The following is a 19611-nucleotide window of genomic DNA, read 5'->3' as shown; positions in this document are numbered from 1 at the left end:
CTAATTCCTAAGCATATTGTAAAAGTGAATTGGATTCAGTTTCGTGATTTCTTTGACAACCTCTAACTTCCCGTACTATTATCCACGTCTCAGGCAGCAAATTTGTTTTTTCTGCCTACAGATCCCAATTGCCTCTGATGGCCTCTCATTGGCCGTTCAGACCTGCCAATCAGAGTGTGCTCGGTACACTGGCAGTGCTCGTACAGTAAATATTTGTGTTTGCTCAGCCGGCTGTAATGGTGGATGGACTGAGAGCGAGACAGTAAGACGAATCTACCGAGACCGAGTGCTAGATTCAACACTAAAACAACGCAAGAACGTAAAGACTCCGGCAAACAACATGGACGAGCTGAAACATCAAGTAATGATAAACCAGTTCGTGCTGACAGCGGGCTGCGCGGCGGACCAGGCGAAACAGCTTCTGCAAGCGGCACACTGGCAGTTCGAGGTGAGCGAGGGCTGCTGTCTGTGTGTCACACTCCCTTCGTGACTTTACACAGACTGCCATGTTCTTTGTTGTTCATTTCCATCGACCACATGCAACCGTCGTAAAACATCATCTAATAGATCTATATTCGTATGCATTGCACGTACTATTTGCATTGAGTAATCGTGTATATAATAAGGTAACAGATATATTCTTTACCTTAGTTTATATATATACGATTGCTATATATATATAAGGTTAGGCGCACGCAGAATGTAATGTATGTTAAATATATAGGTTAAGTAGAGTGCAGTCTTTAGGTTCATCCAATTATACTTAACTGTAAATACTGTACTATGTATAATCCCTTTCCTTAACTCTTAGCAGGCAGTTCGCAGCGCCCAGTTAAAATTACCATGCTGTAATACAGTTTTACCCCAGGCCACTCCAGTTCGCTTCTGGTAGTACGTAGCATTACACAAATAAAGTAGGCTGTATTATTATGTGTTGAGGAGAGGTTTTAAAAATGTCTCAGTCAATGGAATGTTTCCTTGGCCGTCTACAAACATACGAAGTGAACTCGAAATTGAGTGTATAACTAGACTGTGTGATGTAGGTCTCATGCTAATCAATAGATTTTTTTTCTCTTTGGTCTAGACGGCGCTAAGTGCCTTTTTTCAAGAAACCAATATTCCGTACAGCCACCACCACCAAATGGTGAGTACAGGTGTGCGTGCGTGCGTGCGTGCGCGCGCGCGCGTCGCCTCGCCTCTTCGTCCTGCGCGTGTGCGTCGCCGCTGTGTGCTCTGTGTTATTGCCGTGTGACGGTTAGCCCCATTGTGTCACTGTCCGCCATGTTGGGGAAACACAAACAAACAGGCGGCCGGGTGCTCGCGGCCCTTCTAGAAGGCCGCAGAATGTCTGCAGTAGCTCCTCGCAGCCCCTTGACTCCTGACTATGGAGTGTGCGTTGTGTGAGCGAGTGGCCGCGTGTGACAGCAAAACACACACACACATTCACTGAGCCCGTCTGTTCGTGTATTTTCGCTGCGGCGCGGAGGCGGGTGTTTTCCAGGAACACCATGAACGATGTTGTCTTTTTTCTCCTCCCTCCCTTCCTTTCCTTCCTTCCTTCTTTCTTTTTGCTGTCTTGTCTTTCTTTCTTTCTTTCTTTCTTCCTCACAGTCGCCTACATCTGCAGCCCTTCGGGCGTCAGTGTTATTAAACAGGACAGAAACAGAGCCCCATTGTTGCCGAGTGGTTTGTTAATTCACGAAGTTTGTTGTATGTAAATGTGGAGAGTAATTCGTAACTGACTGCGACTGAAACCCCGACGGGCAGCTCCACACACACATACACACACTTCACTTCCACTGCGGGTTCACATGACTAGGCGGAGGGCCACACCAGTGTCTTCAACAATATCTTCTTGCACTGAAATGACACTTAACCTCAGCAAAATATGAAACATAAAGGACTTGGAGTTGGAGGCGCTCACCAAATATGGCCCAGATTTGCCAGGTGACATTCTTTTAGCTTGTGTACACAGTGGAGGTCACTCTTTGTGTCTTGTGTGTATGTGTTTTCACAGTAAAGTGCCACTTATGGTATGAATCTTATTTAAATCAAAAGATTTGGGCTGAATGTAGTTTTTGGACAATAAAGAACATTTACAGTACCTATGTTTATACCAACACTCTGAAACTAAACGTAGTGAAACTAAAGTTGTTCTAGTTAGGAAGTTGCACTTTGGATAACTATATATACGTTTCAGGGGTCAACTTCTGCAATGAGATGCTTTTGAATATTACAGTGTGTTTAATTGATGGAAAACCACACTGTAACAAATCCCCATTCATGCTATAGATTTAGTGTTTTTGTTTTTGTTTTTGTAACCTTGAAAATCAACAGTTGTATGTGTACTTGAGGTGTCCTTAATGTCAAAGAAGGGTTCATAAATGGGCATGTTCACAAACAGAATTGATTGACTTTAAGGACTCATTTCAGAATATAAACAGTGTAATAAGTGAAGTAAGCCTATAGAATGTTTGGTACAATAGCATTTTGATAATTGTCGATAAAAAGAGGTACAGCAGTTTGGCAAGGGAACTGTCACTGTGGACCAGGGTTAAAAGGTTCTTTGGCTCTGTAATTTTTTTGGACAGCACTCTGCGACGTGACTTCTAGCAAATGCCAAGAGGTCAAACTCTTGCGTGTCAAACTAATCAATGAAATGAATGAAGCCTAATTAAACCAGGCTATTTCAGAACCAAAAATGTAAATTAGTTTTGAATAGCATAAGAACTCCCATAGCACGGAAAGCTCTCGCAGTATAATTGTCTGCTTAGCAATACATCTAATTTTGAGTTAAGATGCTTTTTTTTTCCTTAATGCAGTTATTTTTGAAAAAAAAAAAGTGGCACGTTTTAAAAGCGAATCACTAGCACATCTTCTCTGGTAGTGCATTAATGGGAATGTATGTGGAAAAAAATGTTAATGAAAGGAAATAATAGTAAAGGAATCAAACATGATTCAGATACAATTGCTATAAAACTGCTAATCATTTGGTAGTAGTTTGTAAAAGTACCAGAGGTTGGATGCCGTTGTTGCCCGCTATTCAAAATGCGAATCGAATGAGAAGCGGCATAATGTACAGCTGTTAAAGGGAGGGAATGGCAGTGGAGGAAACATGAGAACTGGGGCATTTGTGCAGTGGCAACTGTTCATCACTGAACTCAAAATTCTTGCTTGTGCGACTCATTGAATTCAATGAATTTGACAACGTGTGGGATTTATTTCCTGAGGAGTTAATATATGGTTAAAGACACAAGTTTAAAGCGTTTAAGCAAGTAGGCCGAATCTTTTAGCGGCCTTTTTGAATAATGGATTAGAGCTTTGGATTTCTCTATTGCCTGCTGTTTAATTTAGAGTTTTGTCATTTCATGTTACTGTTACCCTCTTTTATGAGAAATGCATTATTAAATAAGATTCCCAAGGGTTAATCCTGATACATGGTGAACTGTTGTGGCTACAGAAAAGAACCAGGGGCAAGTGCTCTTTAGGGTGATTTCCTTGCTAAGAGACTGGTTAGGTATCATGAGAGGTTGCTTTGAACTGGAAACGCAAATGAGGTGTCGGGTGGTGGGGATGTGCATGGGCAAGATTTGAATCCTGTTTAGTGTGCTGTCATCATCTAATAAGGGTGTGCAAACTGTACATAAACACTGCTCGTTTTTTACAGCGAGCAGCAAGAGCAAAGTTAAGCAAGTGTGATCACTGCAGGAAGTTATACCGCAGCAAGCCACCACATTTTCTTTTTGCGTTTGGCTTTTAGAATTGCATGAAGCAGTCCAGTCATAGTCACTTCTTTCAGTTCAAGCTGTAATATTTTTCACAAAGGTTATGAAACTTTAAAAAAAAAAAAAAAAAAGCCTGTCACTGAATTTCGGATGGCATGATGCGAAACGTACCTCGACCGAACCATGGGAGCTCCGTAACTTAAACTGCTTGTTGTTCCTGTAATTTGGTAACTCGGAGATTAAATTGGTGGCGCACTCTCCGATTATCTGTGGTGTGTTGTGCAGGTTTTGAGTGGCCCAGCTGCTTAGGGTTTCAGGTCCACGTTGTGGAAATGTGTCTCTAGGAGGGAAGGATGGAAAATAATAGAAGTGAAATGAGCTGCCGGGATGGCCTGTGCGACCACCCAAAGACAAAGTTTGAACATGAGCCATGCTGATGTTCTTCACTGAGTTGGTGAAGACAAGGACGTCTGGGGTGCCAACATGAGGTTGTGGGAAATTAGGTTGGTTGAGGGATGTGGAAGAATCATTGTGGACACTTTACCAGGGTTGCAGTATGAAGTGGACAGAAGCTGCAGTCAGTTACAGCTGGGAGGACAGAAGGAGGGAGGATCTTAATATTCACTTCAGGACATCCAGGACTGGGCTCAGTAACTAACTTCAGTGCTACAGGTTTCCTAATACATTTTAATTAGCCACTAATTTACAAATAATTGCCTCAAACAAGCAATTAAGATGTGGAGTAAAGAAAAAGTCAGCGTACCCTGCCACTGCCCACCGTGTTCGTGTGTGGATTGTAAATTTCCATTTTCATTTGGAAGCAAATGAGGACATGACTTCAGTTCTTCAACTGAAAATTAAGCGTACAGCAAAAATGAACGTGCCTGTATTTTTTAATCTTTCTGGAATCCATCTGTTTACATTTATATTTTTTGTGGTTTGGGCCAACAGTAACAAAAAAATCACTTAATATTCTTCATTATGTAGGCAGAGCCCCTAAATAATTCATTGAGCAGCACATCCTGCTTCATTTCTAACCACTCATCATTTAGTAGAAGTGGAAGTTCACTTCTGGAAAGTCATTCAGATGGGCAATTTGCTTTGAAATTGTTGATGAACTCTTGTACTTGGCCTCACACCTGGCCGCCGACTTTCAGCTCCACATGAGGAGCACTCTGATGATTTTTGAACGCAAGCAGAAGGTAGCTGTAGCTGTGGTCCTTGGAGATCCTGCTGTGAGACCAAACTGCAGATGTAAAACACACTTAGAACTGTGTGTGTTGAGATGCGCACTTGTGCCTGTGTGCAGCCTGCCCCACCGGAGAGAAGCTCAGCACGGGGCGTTCTCACGTTGAGCCGCGGGAAATCGCGCCGCCGCCTCGGAGCGGAAGCCATCACTAAGCCCACCCCCCCACCGCCCCCTCCTTCGGTCATGACCCCCAGCAAGCCCCTTGAAGACGGTTCCTGAGGTGTGGCAGCTGCTGGGATACAGGACAGGCCATTGCCATCATGGTGCCGTGACCCGACTCCCGTCCTTTGTGGCACAAGGCCTGCTTTTAGTGACACCACGTGGATATGCTGCAGTTCACAAGGTGGTTAAGGGCACAGGTGGCAGCTCAAAAGCCGATCCTTTCAAGTCCTTGGAAATGTGCGAAATTATAACTCCCATGGGTTGAAGATATTAATGTTTGAGCAAAGTCCTGCTGTCTTGAACAGGGATACATTTTTTCCAATTAAAGCATGACTGTAAAGCAGATGGATGTAAATATTACATTTTATACTAATATTCAATGTCCTTGACTCTGGAAATATTCATTTTACATAGATGCTGTCTTAGAGGAGTGTTAGTCTTTGTAGCACACGGGGATATTTTCCACTTGTCACACAGTATCTCCTGTCTTCACCTCTGCAGCGAGATGTCCTGCAACATACTCATAAGTTCAGTGTGTGAAAGAGCTGAGCCAATACGTTTTCTGTGATTGATGTCGTTTGCAGGCACTGCTATCCAAAGGCATTATTATATCAGTAAAACATACTTTACAGCTGTGTTGCTTCATGCAGCTCTGTGTCTGCTGAAGTAATTGGTATTAAGCACAGCTCTGATGGCACGATCAAGAGTTACCTTTTAGAGATTTGAACCTGGAACCTTTAGGTCACAAACTGAGTTCTTCAACCATCACAGAGCATACTGACCGTGAACAGGAATATTCCCCATGACTCTGAAGGGCTCTACTCCTTTTGTCGTTTAAAATGAATCTGTGGTCGTAATTTGATAAACTGCACCAGTTAGGCTTTGACCAGTCAATGGGCTAAATTGATTGGTTTAGCAATTTTCTCAGCAACCCAAGAGTTCTTCCTGACCAAAAACCACTACAGCAGGTTTTCTGGGCCAATTTTTCTGCCAGAATTATACCTACAGATATCTTCACTACATTTCCAGACTACTTTTCAAGGACAGTCTTTTTCATTCAAGAAGTAATGTTCTGGCTTATTCACTGGGGAAGAAAAACTCTCAATATGCCAGTGTGTTTCAAACTCGCAGTTAATTTCGAAAATGCCGGTTTTATAGCTAAATTCCATTTTAAGATGTTCGGTTGTCAACTCCTCTCGTGTCGTTGGTGTGACAGTGCTGTTTCCAGGCTGCGTTCGACCCGCGGCCATGCTGTGCCCGGGTGCCAGTCCTCTGTACACACAGATGCCGTTGCGGCTTTTGTGCACCCAGCTGAGGGCTGTTTGCAGACCCGGGGACAGGAATTCTCGTCCTCTGTGCTGCGTCACACCGCAACTCTCTTGTGCTTGCCCATCTGTGACTCTTCATGCGTAACACAGAGTACAGATTGTGCAGCCCTGGGACCCGGATGATGACGATGGCACTACAGTCTATGGCAGTGCGTTCGCTCCCAGAGACAGGACCTGTTCAAAATGCCAAAAGCTTTTAGTTGATCGAGCACCCGGCTCTTTGTTGTAACGGATTCGACGCGATGCCCAATCGGACAAGCTTTTACGTCGACAAATGAATTACTAGATATCCACAGCGTTGACATGGTCAGATATTGGGGACTAAACAAAGGCTTCGTCTGTCATGCTTCCGTTCTGCTCCCTCTTTTCAGATTGGTGCTGTGAGATTTGTGCGCTTTTCTGAATGTATGGACTTCCTGCTCTTGTCTTGGTAGCTACGAGATGTGCCAACCGACACTGTCCAGTGAAGTAACAAGAATCCAGCTGACCGCTGACATCATGTTCGCTCACCAATGACATTTACTCATTTAGCAGATGCTCTTCTCCGAAGTAGTAGCATCAGCTCACACCTTAGTCACCCAAGGTGACTTACACTGCTAGACAGACTACTTACAATGGGTCACTCATCCATCTACCAATGAAACATGCTTCCTCTCTGTCAGACACACACACTACAAGTGACTTAGAGCCTCCAATCCACCTGAACAGCATGTCTTTGGACCGTGGGAGGAAACCCACGCAGACACAGGGAGAACATGCAAACTCCACACAGACCGAGTAGGGATCGAACCCATGTCCTCTCACACCACCCAGGCGCTGTGAGACAGCAGCGCTACTCGCTGTACCACCAGGACAAGCGTTAGTAGAAGTCCCAGTCTGGCGCTTCTCTGAGAGCAGTAATAGTGCTGCGGGTTCTCCTAAATGGTTAAGGTCAAGATGTGGTTACTGTGCGACTCAAACGTGGTTATTGAGATGGTTCTTCCATAGCATCAAGTACCAAGAGCTTCATGCCTCTCTCCATCTTGTCAAGTTATTCGAGAATTGCTGTTTATTTATCATCACACACACTGACTGCAGCTCTTTTGTAAGTTCTTCAGCAATTTTTGAGCATGTTTCCGTATCTTTCTTCATTCACTATAACCGGTTTATGACGAGGAGTTTGGTCCGGTCTTTCATGTTTGTGTGTGATGAAATGTACAATATATATTTTTAGTGTCCTGCAGAAATGAGCACCAGTGACAATTATTTAGAGGTTTTGATGCTGCTGTTATCCAAACTTTCCTAGAGCATACACACATTTTGTTTTTCTGTAAATTGATATTCGGAACACTCAAATATGCTTGTCTCCACAAGTCAAGGAAACACGCCATATCAGCTTGGTGGCAGTATTTTGACTAGGATCATGAGGGAATTTGGCCAGTTTTGGCTGGGCCTCTGTGAAATCTGTGGGTTTTTTTTTTTTAAATTGAATCAGTTCAGATAGCTATATCACTCTGCAAATTAAGAAGTGTAAATAAAAATTCGCAGTGTTTCAGTGTATCGTAAGAGTGTCAGATTGCAGCTGCTCATCCAGGACATGTGATGTCTGGAGAGTAGAGATGTCATGATGGGGCAGTATGAGCGGTTCTGTGGCTGAAAGCAAGGTCTTGCAGGTCTTGTTCTGAGGGAGTTGCCGCTGGGTTGAGAGATGCTGCATTTCGAACCTCTGCTGCCTGACCAGCCTCATAGCAGCTCATAGGCCTGGGACCTCCATGAAGTGACTCTCTCTGGTGATGACTGTCATCACAAAGGCAGATGCACTTCTCCTTCCCGCGTTTGCTCTGGTCTTACCACAGCACCATGCTCAGGGTGAAATGTAGCGCTGGCCGCACGACTGCTCTCAGACACCTGCATGTGCTAGACAGATCATTGGTGGAGCTTCGCCAAGAGTTTTATATAATTACGGAGAACAGATGCAGCGACCTTCTCCCACTTAAGGAGAGTAACAGGTTATGGCCACACACAGAAATCGTAGCAGGCCTCTCACCCTAGAGTAAGAATGGACAAAGTTCTACTGGAGGACAGTGGTGTTTATTTGTTTTTGAGCTCGGATGGGTGTGGAAGTGGAGAGGTGCTGACAGAGGGGGCAAAGGTTGGCGGTGTTTCCAGCTTCACTCCTTTGAGTGTGAATGTGGAGCTCGTGAGGGTGATGGGAAAAGGCAGAAAGCAGCACTACGGAGTCAGGCCGGTGTCATGTGGAAGCTGTGCCATTATTTTCAGAGTAAGTTTGTGTGAATGGAGGCAGCACCAGGCATGGACCCCCTCACCCTTCGTCACCGCACGGTATCAGGGATGTCGTACTCCGTCCTTCCCATCATCGTATTCTACCCACAACCTTGGGTTTCCATTCATGTTGGAACATGTGTCCAAACGCCCACTGGAGTTTCACCTGATGGGTTACATGTCTGACAGGAGCAGATCACACTCACAGTCCATTTTTCTAATTTCTGCGTGTGTGTTTGTGTGTGTCAGTGTGCAGATCTGTAGGCTTTGCTCAGGCTTTAGCCTCCTCCCTGCGGTGTAGCACTTTGACGAAAGGCCAGGGATGTGGCTTCTCGTACCGACCAACGGCCAGAGGATGGGTCCATGTGTCGGCTGTCTCAGCGCCCGGCCGCAGCTTTCCTGGAGTGTGGGTTCCCAGAATCCCCGGGAACTGACTGGCGGCAGAGTGGGAAGACCAGATGTGCTCTGCAGTGTTTGCTGCACTTTCGCAGAAATTTCCAGCCCACATCTGTCCCAGCTCAGGGCTAGGGCTACAGTGTGTGTGTGTGTGTGTGTGTGTGTGTGTGTGTGTGTGTGTGTGTGTGTGTGTGTGTGTGTGTGTGTGAGAGAGAGAGCCATGAGCACACAGATATCAGCTCAGGGTCAGCTGACTCTCCCCCCCAGCGTCATCTTCCTTTCTGTAGATCAGGACGTGCGTCGTGTTGTTCCTCAAGCTCGTCGACCCGTCTCTAAACGTATGGCCCATGTTTTTATTTCACAGCAGCGGCGACATTTAGGCATTCTTGCCCGTCCCTGTGATGAATTGGCCACAGATTAGCTCCAGTTTTCCCTGCGGATAGAGTCCTTCGTTTGTGCAGACTTGTGCTGTTGTTCTGTTTTTCTTCCACATGAGCACACTTCCTTCATCACACAGAGCAGCCGCTTGCTGAAAAACAAGTGTGCGGACTGACCGTACAATTACCGCCGTCCTTATTGATTGGAAAACATCCCAGCGGTGTCAAACAGGCGCTTGGGAGCGGGTTAATGATCAAGCTGCTCTCTGGGACATCATCTAGTCCCTGTTGTGAGAAGTGTTGTGCTCCCATTCTCCTTTTATAACAGGATGGAAAGTGGAAGGTTTGCAGAGAGACAGACCATGGGAGAGCAGGTTGAGTTGTTATGTTGTTGTACATTATGAAGTATCTATGTCCTTCTCATCTGAAGGTCTCCTAGCAACACTAGCTCCGTATCCCTTGCCCCCCTCATCTCCCAGTCGGACTGGAGGTAGATCTAACTTTTCGCATCTGTCAGGTCGCATGCTAGGTTCGTGGAGTCCAGCTGTAAAGCTCGATCTTATCATCTTATTACCTTAAAAATCTGTAATTATATAAGTGCCTACAGGATGAGGATCATTTCCAGCTATCGTGCCATGCTCCTCCACCTCTGGCCTCTCTGATAGACTCACTCACAAGGCGTTTAAAATCAAAATCGTGCCAGTTGTAAGTCTTGGCCGCAGTGTTGTTGAAAGAACTCCCTCTCTCTCTCACAACTGCTGAATCCTTTCCAGCATTCAGGAAGGGTCTTGGAATAGACACACTTCTTTGGAACCCATCTCTACATTTACATTTACATTTATTCATTTAGCAGACGCTTTTGTCCAAAGCGATGTACATCTCAGCAAAAGTACAGTTTATGCATTACATTAAGAGAAGGAGACATAGCTACAGACATGAAAGTCTCAGGCAAACCTAGTTCATTCCCTACCACTTGCTGCACCAAGGTTCATCATTCGAGAAGGTGCATAAGGCACGGGATAGATAAATCCCGATACCCTCCCTCCATTAAAAAAAAAAAAATATATATATATATATATATATTACATTAAATCTTATATATTAAATAAATATTAATATAATGCTTGGGAAGAGGGGGTGCGGTGACGCAGTGGGTTGGACCACAGTCCTGCTCCCCGGTGGGTCTGGGGTTCGAGTCCCGCTTGGGGTGCCTTGCGACGGACTGGCGTCCCGTCCTGGGTGTGTCCCGTCCTGGGTGTGTCCCCTCCCCCTCTGGCCTTACGCCCTGTGTTACCGGGTAGGCTCCGGTTCCCCACGACCCCGTATGGGACAAGCGATTCAGAAAATGTGTGTGTGCGTGTGTGCGTGTGTGTGTGTGTGTGTGTGCTTGGGAAGAATATATAAAAAACTGTATAAATTAAAAACTATAAAAAAAATATATATAATAAATATTATATATTAAATTAAGTATGATATTAAATCTCTCCGTCTTCTGACAGCTTTGTAACTTAGTCCAGCACCCCCTGCTCTATTAGCTATGTTTTTGCCAATTGAATGTTGCCCCTGTAGGCAGCTACATGAGCAACGTTTGTCGACCAAACGGTAGTATCAAACAAACAAGCTGTGCTTTGAAAGCTGTGCATTTCTGCCTGTAGCACTTTGTTGCTCAGTGCCCTTTTTTACCCTGATTTGTGTGTTGCTTTCGAGTGAAGCATTTGCAAAATGCATCAATGTGTATTTAAAGTTAGTTACACGCTGCAAGATCCCATAGACACAAGCGTTCCGAAAGATAACAACTCGACTGTTATTTCAACCAAAACTGGGGCATTTTCAAAATGTGGTGGGAGACATTTGAATCCCCCAAACACTCTCCTTCCTTCAGTATTGGAAGTACAGCGGTGAAGATGAGCATTTTTGGAAGCTTTTACTAAACCATAAACTTTTAGAAGTTATTTTTGGAGCCCCGCTGCCACTTTGTGTTACTTTCCATGATGTGTAAAAAGGGAAAAATGTGTACAATTTCCTCGAGTGATCCCAATCCCGAGATATTAAGAAAACCAAGATATGTAATTTGGTGCTCGTAGCCCAGTGGGTGTGTTCTGTCTACAGACAGTACGCATGAAGTGCTACCGCTGTTTAAAAGTAAGAAGAGGAGCAGAAGATGTGGCCGAGACGAGAGAAACGAAGCCTGGAGGCGGACCATGTTCTCTGCAGTTAGATGCCAACCAATTTAAAGTGAAGCGTGTCCAAATTACAGAAGACACACTGTCATCCCAGAATATTTTCAGTCTGTTATTTATATGTGTGTATGTGTGTGGGACAGAGGGTGTGACGCAGGTATGTCTTTATTGATCGTTCACACTTTGCTGTACCTGCGCCGGCTGCTGCCACTGCTGGAGTGGAGAAGAAAAGATGGGGAGATGGGGAAGGTCACACAGAGAGGTCCGGCCGCACGCTCCTGCGCTCACATGACCGGCCGGGAGGAGAGCAGAGGCCCGCTGGATAGCCAGCCACACAATGGTAGCCTCTGTTTGGCGGTGAACCGCACCAGCCGCCGGGCATCACATTCTCCGAATGCTTCTCGCTGTGCCGACATATTGTACAGCACTGTGGACGATCCGTCCGCCTTCAGCAGAACTGTTCTGATCCTTGCGGTGGTAGTGTTGGGGGGTGTGTTAGAAACTGGGGACCTGCTGGTGCAGCCCGTGCGCACCGACCTCCTGCTCAACAAATTCTGACCTATATCAGACTAGAGACACAGAGTGTACACACAAAGCAGGTAATCCATCCCAAGCTGCACCTGGACTGATAGAGGACCACACCTGGCCAGGTGATCTGCCACAACAGGAGCTCATGCCAGGTTGATTTGTTGCCTTAGGTACAGGAAAGAAGAAAACTAAACAACATAATCTAGGCTTGGTGCGCCAGTTAGTTTCATCATGTGTGCAGAGTGTAGAGGTTAGAGTGACTCAGAATTTCCTGGTGTGTGTGTGTGTGTGTGTGTGTGTGTGTGTGTGTGTGTGTGTGTGTGTGTGTGTGTTACATTGCTCTGCTGTACAGATTTGCAAATGATTGTAGGCAGTTCATTACAGTGTGCCCAGGACTGTAAATCACTTTGGTCAAAGGTGAAAGGTAAATGGTTAGTTAATAATCATTGTATGTTGCTTTGGAGAGAAGCATCTGCTAAATAAATAAATGTAAAATCAGAAGTAGCTTATCATGTGAAGAACACCTGCTAAAATGTACATATGTTTTAATCACTGCTGATCTTTCTTACCCCGCGTTTTCTTTTTGCTTTTGGAAACTGTCAATTTACTCATTTGAGTCCATAGTGGCAGTGCAGCTGCAGACCGCTGAGATGGTGCGGATATTGTGTCTGGTCATATACCGTTTATAGAAGTTATTGCTCAAGAGTGCAGCAGGTAAAGCAGGAAATAGCAGCTAATTTGTTCTGTACTTAACGTTACTTCCTTTAGCAGACACTTTTCTCCAAAGCGACTTCCAATGAACTCTATGTGGTGTTATGAGCCCACACACCTTATTCACCAAGATGACTTACACTGCTAGATACACTACTTACAATGGGTCAGTCACCCATACATTAGTGGAACACACTCTACACTCTCTCTGCCACTCACACACTATGGGTGAACCTGAAGAGTATGACTTTGGACTGGCTTGGGAGATCATGCAAACTCCACACAAACTGAGTGGTGATCGAACCCATGCCCTCTCGCACCACCCAGGTGCTGTCATACAGCAGCACTACTCGCTGTTCCACCGTGCTGGTTAAAACTTAAAACACTTGGCAACACAAGCAGGACTTTGAGGGTTGGTTTTAAGTAGTTCAGGACATGGTAAGCTAGGTCATTCATTCATTCATTCATTCATTCATTCATTCATTCTCTCTCCCCTCCATCCCTTCTGTGTGTTTGTGTTCCTGAACTTGTTAAAGCACCACTAAGGCACCCCAAACACTGTGTGCTTACGCTTATAAGCGTCGCTCCTAAGCCTTTCCGTTTTTCATCACCGGATCCATCCTCGGGTAGAAGATGTCTGTGTAGCAGCTCTTTATGGGAGAATGAGGTGTGTCGTGTGCCTGCGTGTCCACGCAACGTGCTCTCGCCTCCTAAGCAGGTCGTTACTGTGCCCTTTTCTTACTTTCATCGAAAAACCACAATGTCTCGGCAGGCCTGCGCCGCGATCCGCCCTCCCTCTGCCAAATAGGGAAGGGGCGGTAGTCGCAGATTCTTTGCGCTGCTCTCCCAAAACAGCAGGACGTGGCCCGAAATGCCTCCCTGTTTGTGGGAGGACAGCGAGTTCTTCCTGACTTAAAAAAAAGGGGGGGAAAAAAAGCCACATCTGTTCCATCGCAGAGAGCAGGACTGTGCTTTTACATCCACTCCCTTAGTGGACGCTTTTTTCCAAAGCGACTGACAGTGTTAAGGTACCAGTTATTTATCCATTTATACACCTGGGTCATTTTACTGGTGCAATTTAGGGTAAGTAACTTGCTCAAGGGTACTACAGCTGGAGGTCGGATTTGACCCGCCGACATTCTGATAAACCGTCGCGCCTCTTTCGAGGTCGCTTCCCGCTCCAGGCAGAGCAGCCGCACTCTGGGTGCTACAGGGCACAATACGGTGTGCCGAGTCGCTGCTCTCGTCGCACAAAACGTCAGTGTTTAATGTGACGGGTGATGAATTCCGTGAGAAACGAGTTGCTCCTCCTAACGCTGCTCCTAGACATGCTTTCCTTGAGAATCGGGACGCTCCGTGTTACTTTATAAAGTATAACATGCGGATGTATGGCAAAACTGATCTTCCCCGTTTCGCTGTGAGATGATGCTTCCTGCGTGATGTTCCAAAGCTGAGGACACACCCATGTGTACTGCGGTGCCACGCTAAGGCCAGCTCACCCTCTCCAGGAGCCCTGCGCACGACGGGGCATGAAGTACTCTTTACGCTGGCATATGGTGTTTTATCCGGACATTAAATCCCGCGTCACCTGATCCGCTTCACCCGGCAGCGATCTCAGTTACTGTGACCGGTGCCAAAAGGCTTGATGGCATCACAGAATAAAGTGCGCGTTGGGCCACGCTTCTGTATCAGGGCACGCGTTTATAATCGGGCTTCTTCCGGATTTGGGGGGATACTTTTACTCGGCGATCGATGCATCCCAGTCAAGGTTGCTCCCGCAGCGACACGGCAGCGGGTCTTGGGTGAGCTCAGCAGATGTGGACTCAGCGTAAGACAATCTGGGGTGTGGGTGAACATACCTGGGCAGGGGCAGCAGGCTGCGGTATCGCATCGCTTCCACGGTACCATTTTACCGGGCCTTTCATTTCCTGGGGAGGCAGAAGTTCCGATGCAGCGCTGACACTTTTTCTTAACCGTTTCATTGTTCCGGGGGCCGAGAACACGCTCTTCACTTGAGTAGTTTTCGCTTCCAAATTCCACTGCGGCGTCCAGCACATCCTCCGCATTTACCTGCACTCCTCGAAACTGGTTGAGTCCAGACCGCTTTTTATAATTAATGTAAATCCAAGTAACAATGTAGGACCGTCAAATTTTTCTACTAAGATCGAGAAAAAAATAAGTTAAAAAATAAACATACACACACTGTCTGAAGCCGCTTGTCCCGAGCAGCATCGCAGCGAACCAGAGCTTAACCTGGCAACACAGGGCATAAGGCTGGAGGGGGTGGGGACACACCCAGGACGGGATACCAGTCCATCACAAGGCACCCCAAGCAGGACTCGAACCCCAGATCCACCAGAGAGCAGGACCCTGCCATGCCCGCCGTGCCACTGCACCCCCCTAAATAAATAACATCCTTGCTTAATAACAAAGAGATGGTTTTTACATTTATTCACTTAGCAGACACTGTTCTCTAAAGCAACTTCCAATGAACTCTGTAATGTTATGAGCCCACACACCTTATTCACCAAGGTGACTTACACTGCTAGATACACTACTTACACTGGGTCACTCATCCATACATCAGTGGAACACACTCTCTCTGTCACTCACACTGGGGGAACCTGAACAGCAAGTCTTTGGACTGTGGGAGGAAACCAGAGCACCTGGAGTAAACCTACACAAACATGGGGAGAACATGCAAACTCCATGCAGACTGAGCAGGGATCAACCCCATGTTCTCTGCACCATCTAGGCGCTATGAGACAGCAGCACTACTCACTGTGCCACCTGCGGGTTTTTATGAGAAAATGTGATATCTGGATCCTTATATATTATGCAAACATGTTATGATGTGGTACAATGCGCCGATGCCCCAGTCTGTGAAACTGACCGCTTTGTAGGTAACATTTTCCATGAAGTGAACTACGAGTGTATGCAGTGGACAGTGTCCCTTCTGTCCATCTGTCTTTTCCCGCAACAAATGTTGGAAATAAGTTTGCTTTTCAGTCCGATTTCACTCGTTGACGTACGTGTTGGTTCTGTCTACAATGCCGGTCAACTCCGCAGGGTTCGTGAGGGACAACGTGTTCCTTGCCGCTGGTCCCTTACTACTGCTTGAAAGGTGAGTGAGTAGGAGACACCAGTGCTCCACGACGCCCTTTCTGTCCCCTCATTAACAGGGCAATAACTCAGCGTGCGTGCGTGTGTGGGGGTGGGCGCAGTGGGTTGAACCGGGTCTGGCTCTCCGGTGGTTCTGGGGTTCGAATCCCCCTTGGGGTGGCTTGCGATGGACTGGCGTCCCCTCCTCGGTGTGTCCCCTCCCCTTCCAGCCTTATGCCCTGTGTTGCCGGGTTAGGCTCCTGTTCCCCGCGACCCCATATGGGACAAGCGGTTTAGACTGTGTGTGTGTGTGTGTCTGTCTTTACTATTGTGCTCTAATAGTTTCGTAATAACCCATAAGTCACAAATTCATTGACAATTGAATTGATGCATCGAAATAAACGTAATCCAAAAAGGGTCTCAAAACGCACCCCTTTTGGACCCACTTGTGTCCTGATGTCTTCTTACCAGCTCCATTAGTTTACGCCACACCATCTGTCAGAATCTGTGTGTTTCCAGTAGGACTCAACTCTACATGGAGCTACTCGTGAAATCTGTGTCGGCGAAATCAGGGTTGTGGGTCAGAGGAACCATACTTTCACAGTTGTGCACGTGTGTGTGTGTGTGTGTGTGTGTGTGTGTGTGTGTGTGTGTGAAGCTCTTCAACTGCCACAAAATGTATGGTGTTTACTCCGAGGTACCGGGTTTACTCCTTGTTTGTCCCAGCTCTGCCGTTTGACTTGCGTCGGTGTAGCTATGCATGTGGCGGAGGCAGCCGTCCAACACGGAGCTCTCAGCCCCTGGACCTGTTGTCCACGCCACTGGGTAAGGTATTTGGCTGTAGGACAAATCCTAGCAGCGAGACAATGGGGGTCACGCAAGGCTGCCGCTCTGAGGGACGGGTCAACTGAGGTGAGGGAGGCAGCCCGTGGTGCCAGCCTATAGCTCAGCGACAGGAAGTGGAGTCATTGAGGCAAAGAATCTAAATAAACAGAAGGAACCGCCGGCCATGGGCAGGAATGTCGGCAGGGTCTTCGGGGACACGAGAGGAGGGGATTCGTCCACATCCCTTCCCCATTTCCTTTCGTAGAGGTCCTCGGCGAGGCCCCCGGCCAAGGGGCTGCTGCGGTTTTGGGAAGAGTTGGGGTAAGAAAGTGTTGCACCAGTTGGTGGCAGAGTGTGACTGGAGGCTGTCCAGGGATGAAGGGACCCCCGAGGTCCGTCTCGGTGCGGCGTCGCGTTGCAGGAGGTGCCCGCTGCAGCCTTTTCCGCATGCGATGCTGCTCGACGTGAGTCAAACGCTTCACCTGTGTGCTTCTTTGTGTCTAATGCAGCTTTTGCCTCCTCTCCCCTCTCCGCCACAGATGTGCACTCCGGCGAACACTCCTGCAACCCCCCCGAACTTCCCCGACGCACTCACCATGTTCTCCCGCCTCAAGGCGTCCGAGAGCTTCAACAGCAGCAGTCCCGTAGCCTCGATGGCCACCTCCCCTCCCCCGCAGGTCAGCTGGGGGGTGACTCCCCCTGCTCCCAGCCAACACGGATTGTGGACCCAGGGGCAGCCCCCGTCACAGGCGCCCCCCCCAGGTTGGCCCTCTGCCGTCACCCAGCAAGCATCGGCTGAACAGAAGGCCACCGTGGTCATGGAGGCGGAGAGATGAGGGTCTGGACATGAGAGTCGCACACTAATGGGGTGTGTGTTGGGGGGGGGGTTTGAAAGGGAGGGGGGTGGGGCAGATGGGTGCGCCTTTCTCTTTTACTGAAAAACAACGGAGGAAGAGGGGCACAGGCCACGAAAGTGAGAGCCAACCAATGTGGACTATTAAAGGGCGAGACCCTCACAGCTAATAAAAGAAAAAACGAGAACGCACACAATGTACCATTCAAAACTGCAGTGGATTTTTTTTTTCTTTTTTTGCTTTTTTTTAAGTTTCTTTTTTCCTCAAAAGCATCATGAAAAAATAAAAGGTATGGAATTGCAAAGGACTTGCGTCGAACTTACGTCCTCATGCCCAGGAATATTTCTAGAATTTTCTGTTGGATGTGTCTATGGACTTGTTTGGCAGCATCTTTCCCCCTACCTGTCGATTTCATTGCTAACTGGATCAGGTGTCTGTGCTGAACTTCAGGCCTGTGGTACCAGTGTTTGCACTGCATGAAGAGTGGCAATCCGTCATCGCAGTCCCCCCACCACCACCACCACCTTGCTCCCCCACCTTTTTTCCTTTTTTCTCTTTCTTTTCATTCTTCATGGCAGTATCTGTGTATGGTGTGTAAATACTATCTGCATATGCACACACTCAAGTGAACAGAAGCAACCTGGAGACATTTTCCACCCCACTGGATGCTGGGAAGCTGCTTACCTCTGCAGTCACCAGACTTTATCAGTCAATCAGGGATCTCAACTGCCGATAAGGACACTTTTATCAAGCTGGGCTCAAATAAATACATCTGCTTTGGTCTTATCTATTGATAAGACAGTTAATAGGCTTTATTTCCTTAAGGGATGTAATAGCGAGGATATGAACATGAACTGAAAAACTCATTTCCTGCAGAGATTTGTGTTTGTAAGTCATGCTTTCTTATTTTACATTATTTGGGGCATTTACGGTTTTATTTTTGCTTTGGGGAAGGGCAAATCAAGCAACACAGAGCTACAAAAAAAAGACTACTGTTAAAATGTTTTTAAGCAAACGTACCTTTTTGCATGATATGTTTAGATGTTTACCACCTTTTCGTAGGAAACCCGCATTTAACGAAAGATGTTTGCTTTGGGGAAAATTTACATTGATTTAATTTCTTCTCCGGTTTGTATTACTTTTAGAGTATTCGAGTTCCTTGCAGGTTAACCATTTTGCTCCTGAAGTGAGGGAAATGTGTTGGAGGGAGATGAGCGAAGAAGATACGCAAATTCAGGGTAGGATTCATCACTTGTTTTAGAATATGAAAACTTCAAAAAAAAAGTGTTAAATGTCTAATTTTTTTTTCTTTAAAGGCAAAATATAATGAACAATTTGAAATAAGCAACATTATTGTCCCTTTGATTTGATTTCTTTTTAACATAGTTTTTCTAATTGAAATTTAGGGTTGATCATCTGTTCCTCAAAAGTGTTTCATGTATGTTTTTTTTTTTTTTTTTTTTTTCTCCCTGTATGACTGTATTGATGCCATTCCCACAATATTTGTGGACAACCTGATAATTAACTTATCATATTTGTGTTTTTAAATAAATATTTTATGTCCTACTAATATGGTCCACTGATTATTCTTTGATGCATAGCATTACATTGTGTAATTTCCATTGACTTTAAACTGTTATAAAAAAAAAAAAAAAAACCCACACGCTTACTCGTACTGTTTCTATTTAGCAAATCATATTTTCGAGTATTAAATGTAGCCTGTGAGGCGGTGTGCCATTGTGTGTATTAAAGAGCTTTGTAGAGGACAGAAGAACTCCAAAGAGGGCTTTAAGTGTTTAATGTGAAGGTGGTAGATGTGCAGCGTCTGGTTACTGGACTCTTCATCCTGTTGTTTCCAAAAGCCACAGCCACCGTATGTCTTGCTGACATACCTCCCTCACTGAGTCTCCAC

The 19611-nt window shown here is 46.2% G+C and overlaps 1 protein-coding gene across 1 annotated transcript; it reads left to right on the top strand.

Moving 5' to 3' along the window:
* The first annotated feature begins 194 nt into the window (after positions 1-194).
* On the top strand, positions 195-19112 carry ubald1a (UBA-like domain containing 1a). The gene is made up of 3 exons (XM_018740736.2): positions 195-448; positions 1085-1144; positions 17385-19112. Exons 1-3 carry the CDS (start codon positions 341-343, stop codon positions 17679-17681), a joined length of 465 nt encoding a protein of 154 aa, XP_018596252.1. The 5' UTR covers positions 195-340; the 3' UTR covers positions 17682-19112.
* Positions 19113-19611: the final 499 nt, after the last annotated feature.

This window comes from Scleropages formosus, chromosome 20 (assembly GCF_900964775.1).
Source record: "Scleropages formosus chromosome 20, fSclFor1.1, whole genome shotgun sequence".
NCBI lineage: Eukaryota > Metazoa > Chordata > Actinopteri > Osteoglossiformes > Osteoglossidae > Scleropages > Scleropages formosus.
The sequence above is the reverse complement of the archived record's forward strand: the minus strand, read 5'-3'. Positions and strand labels throughout refer to the sequence as shown.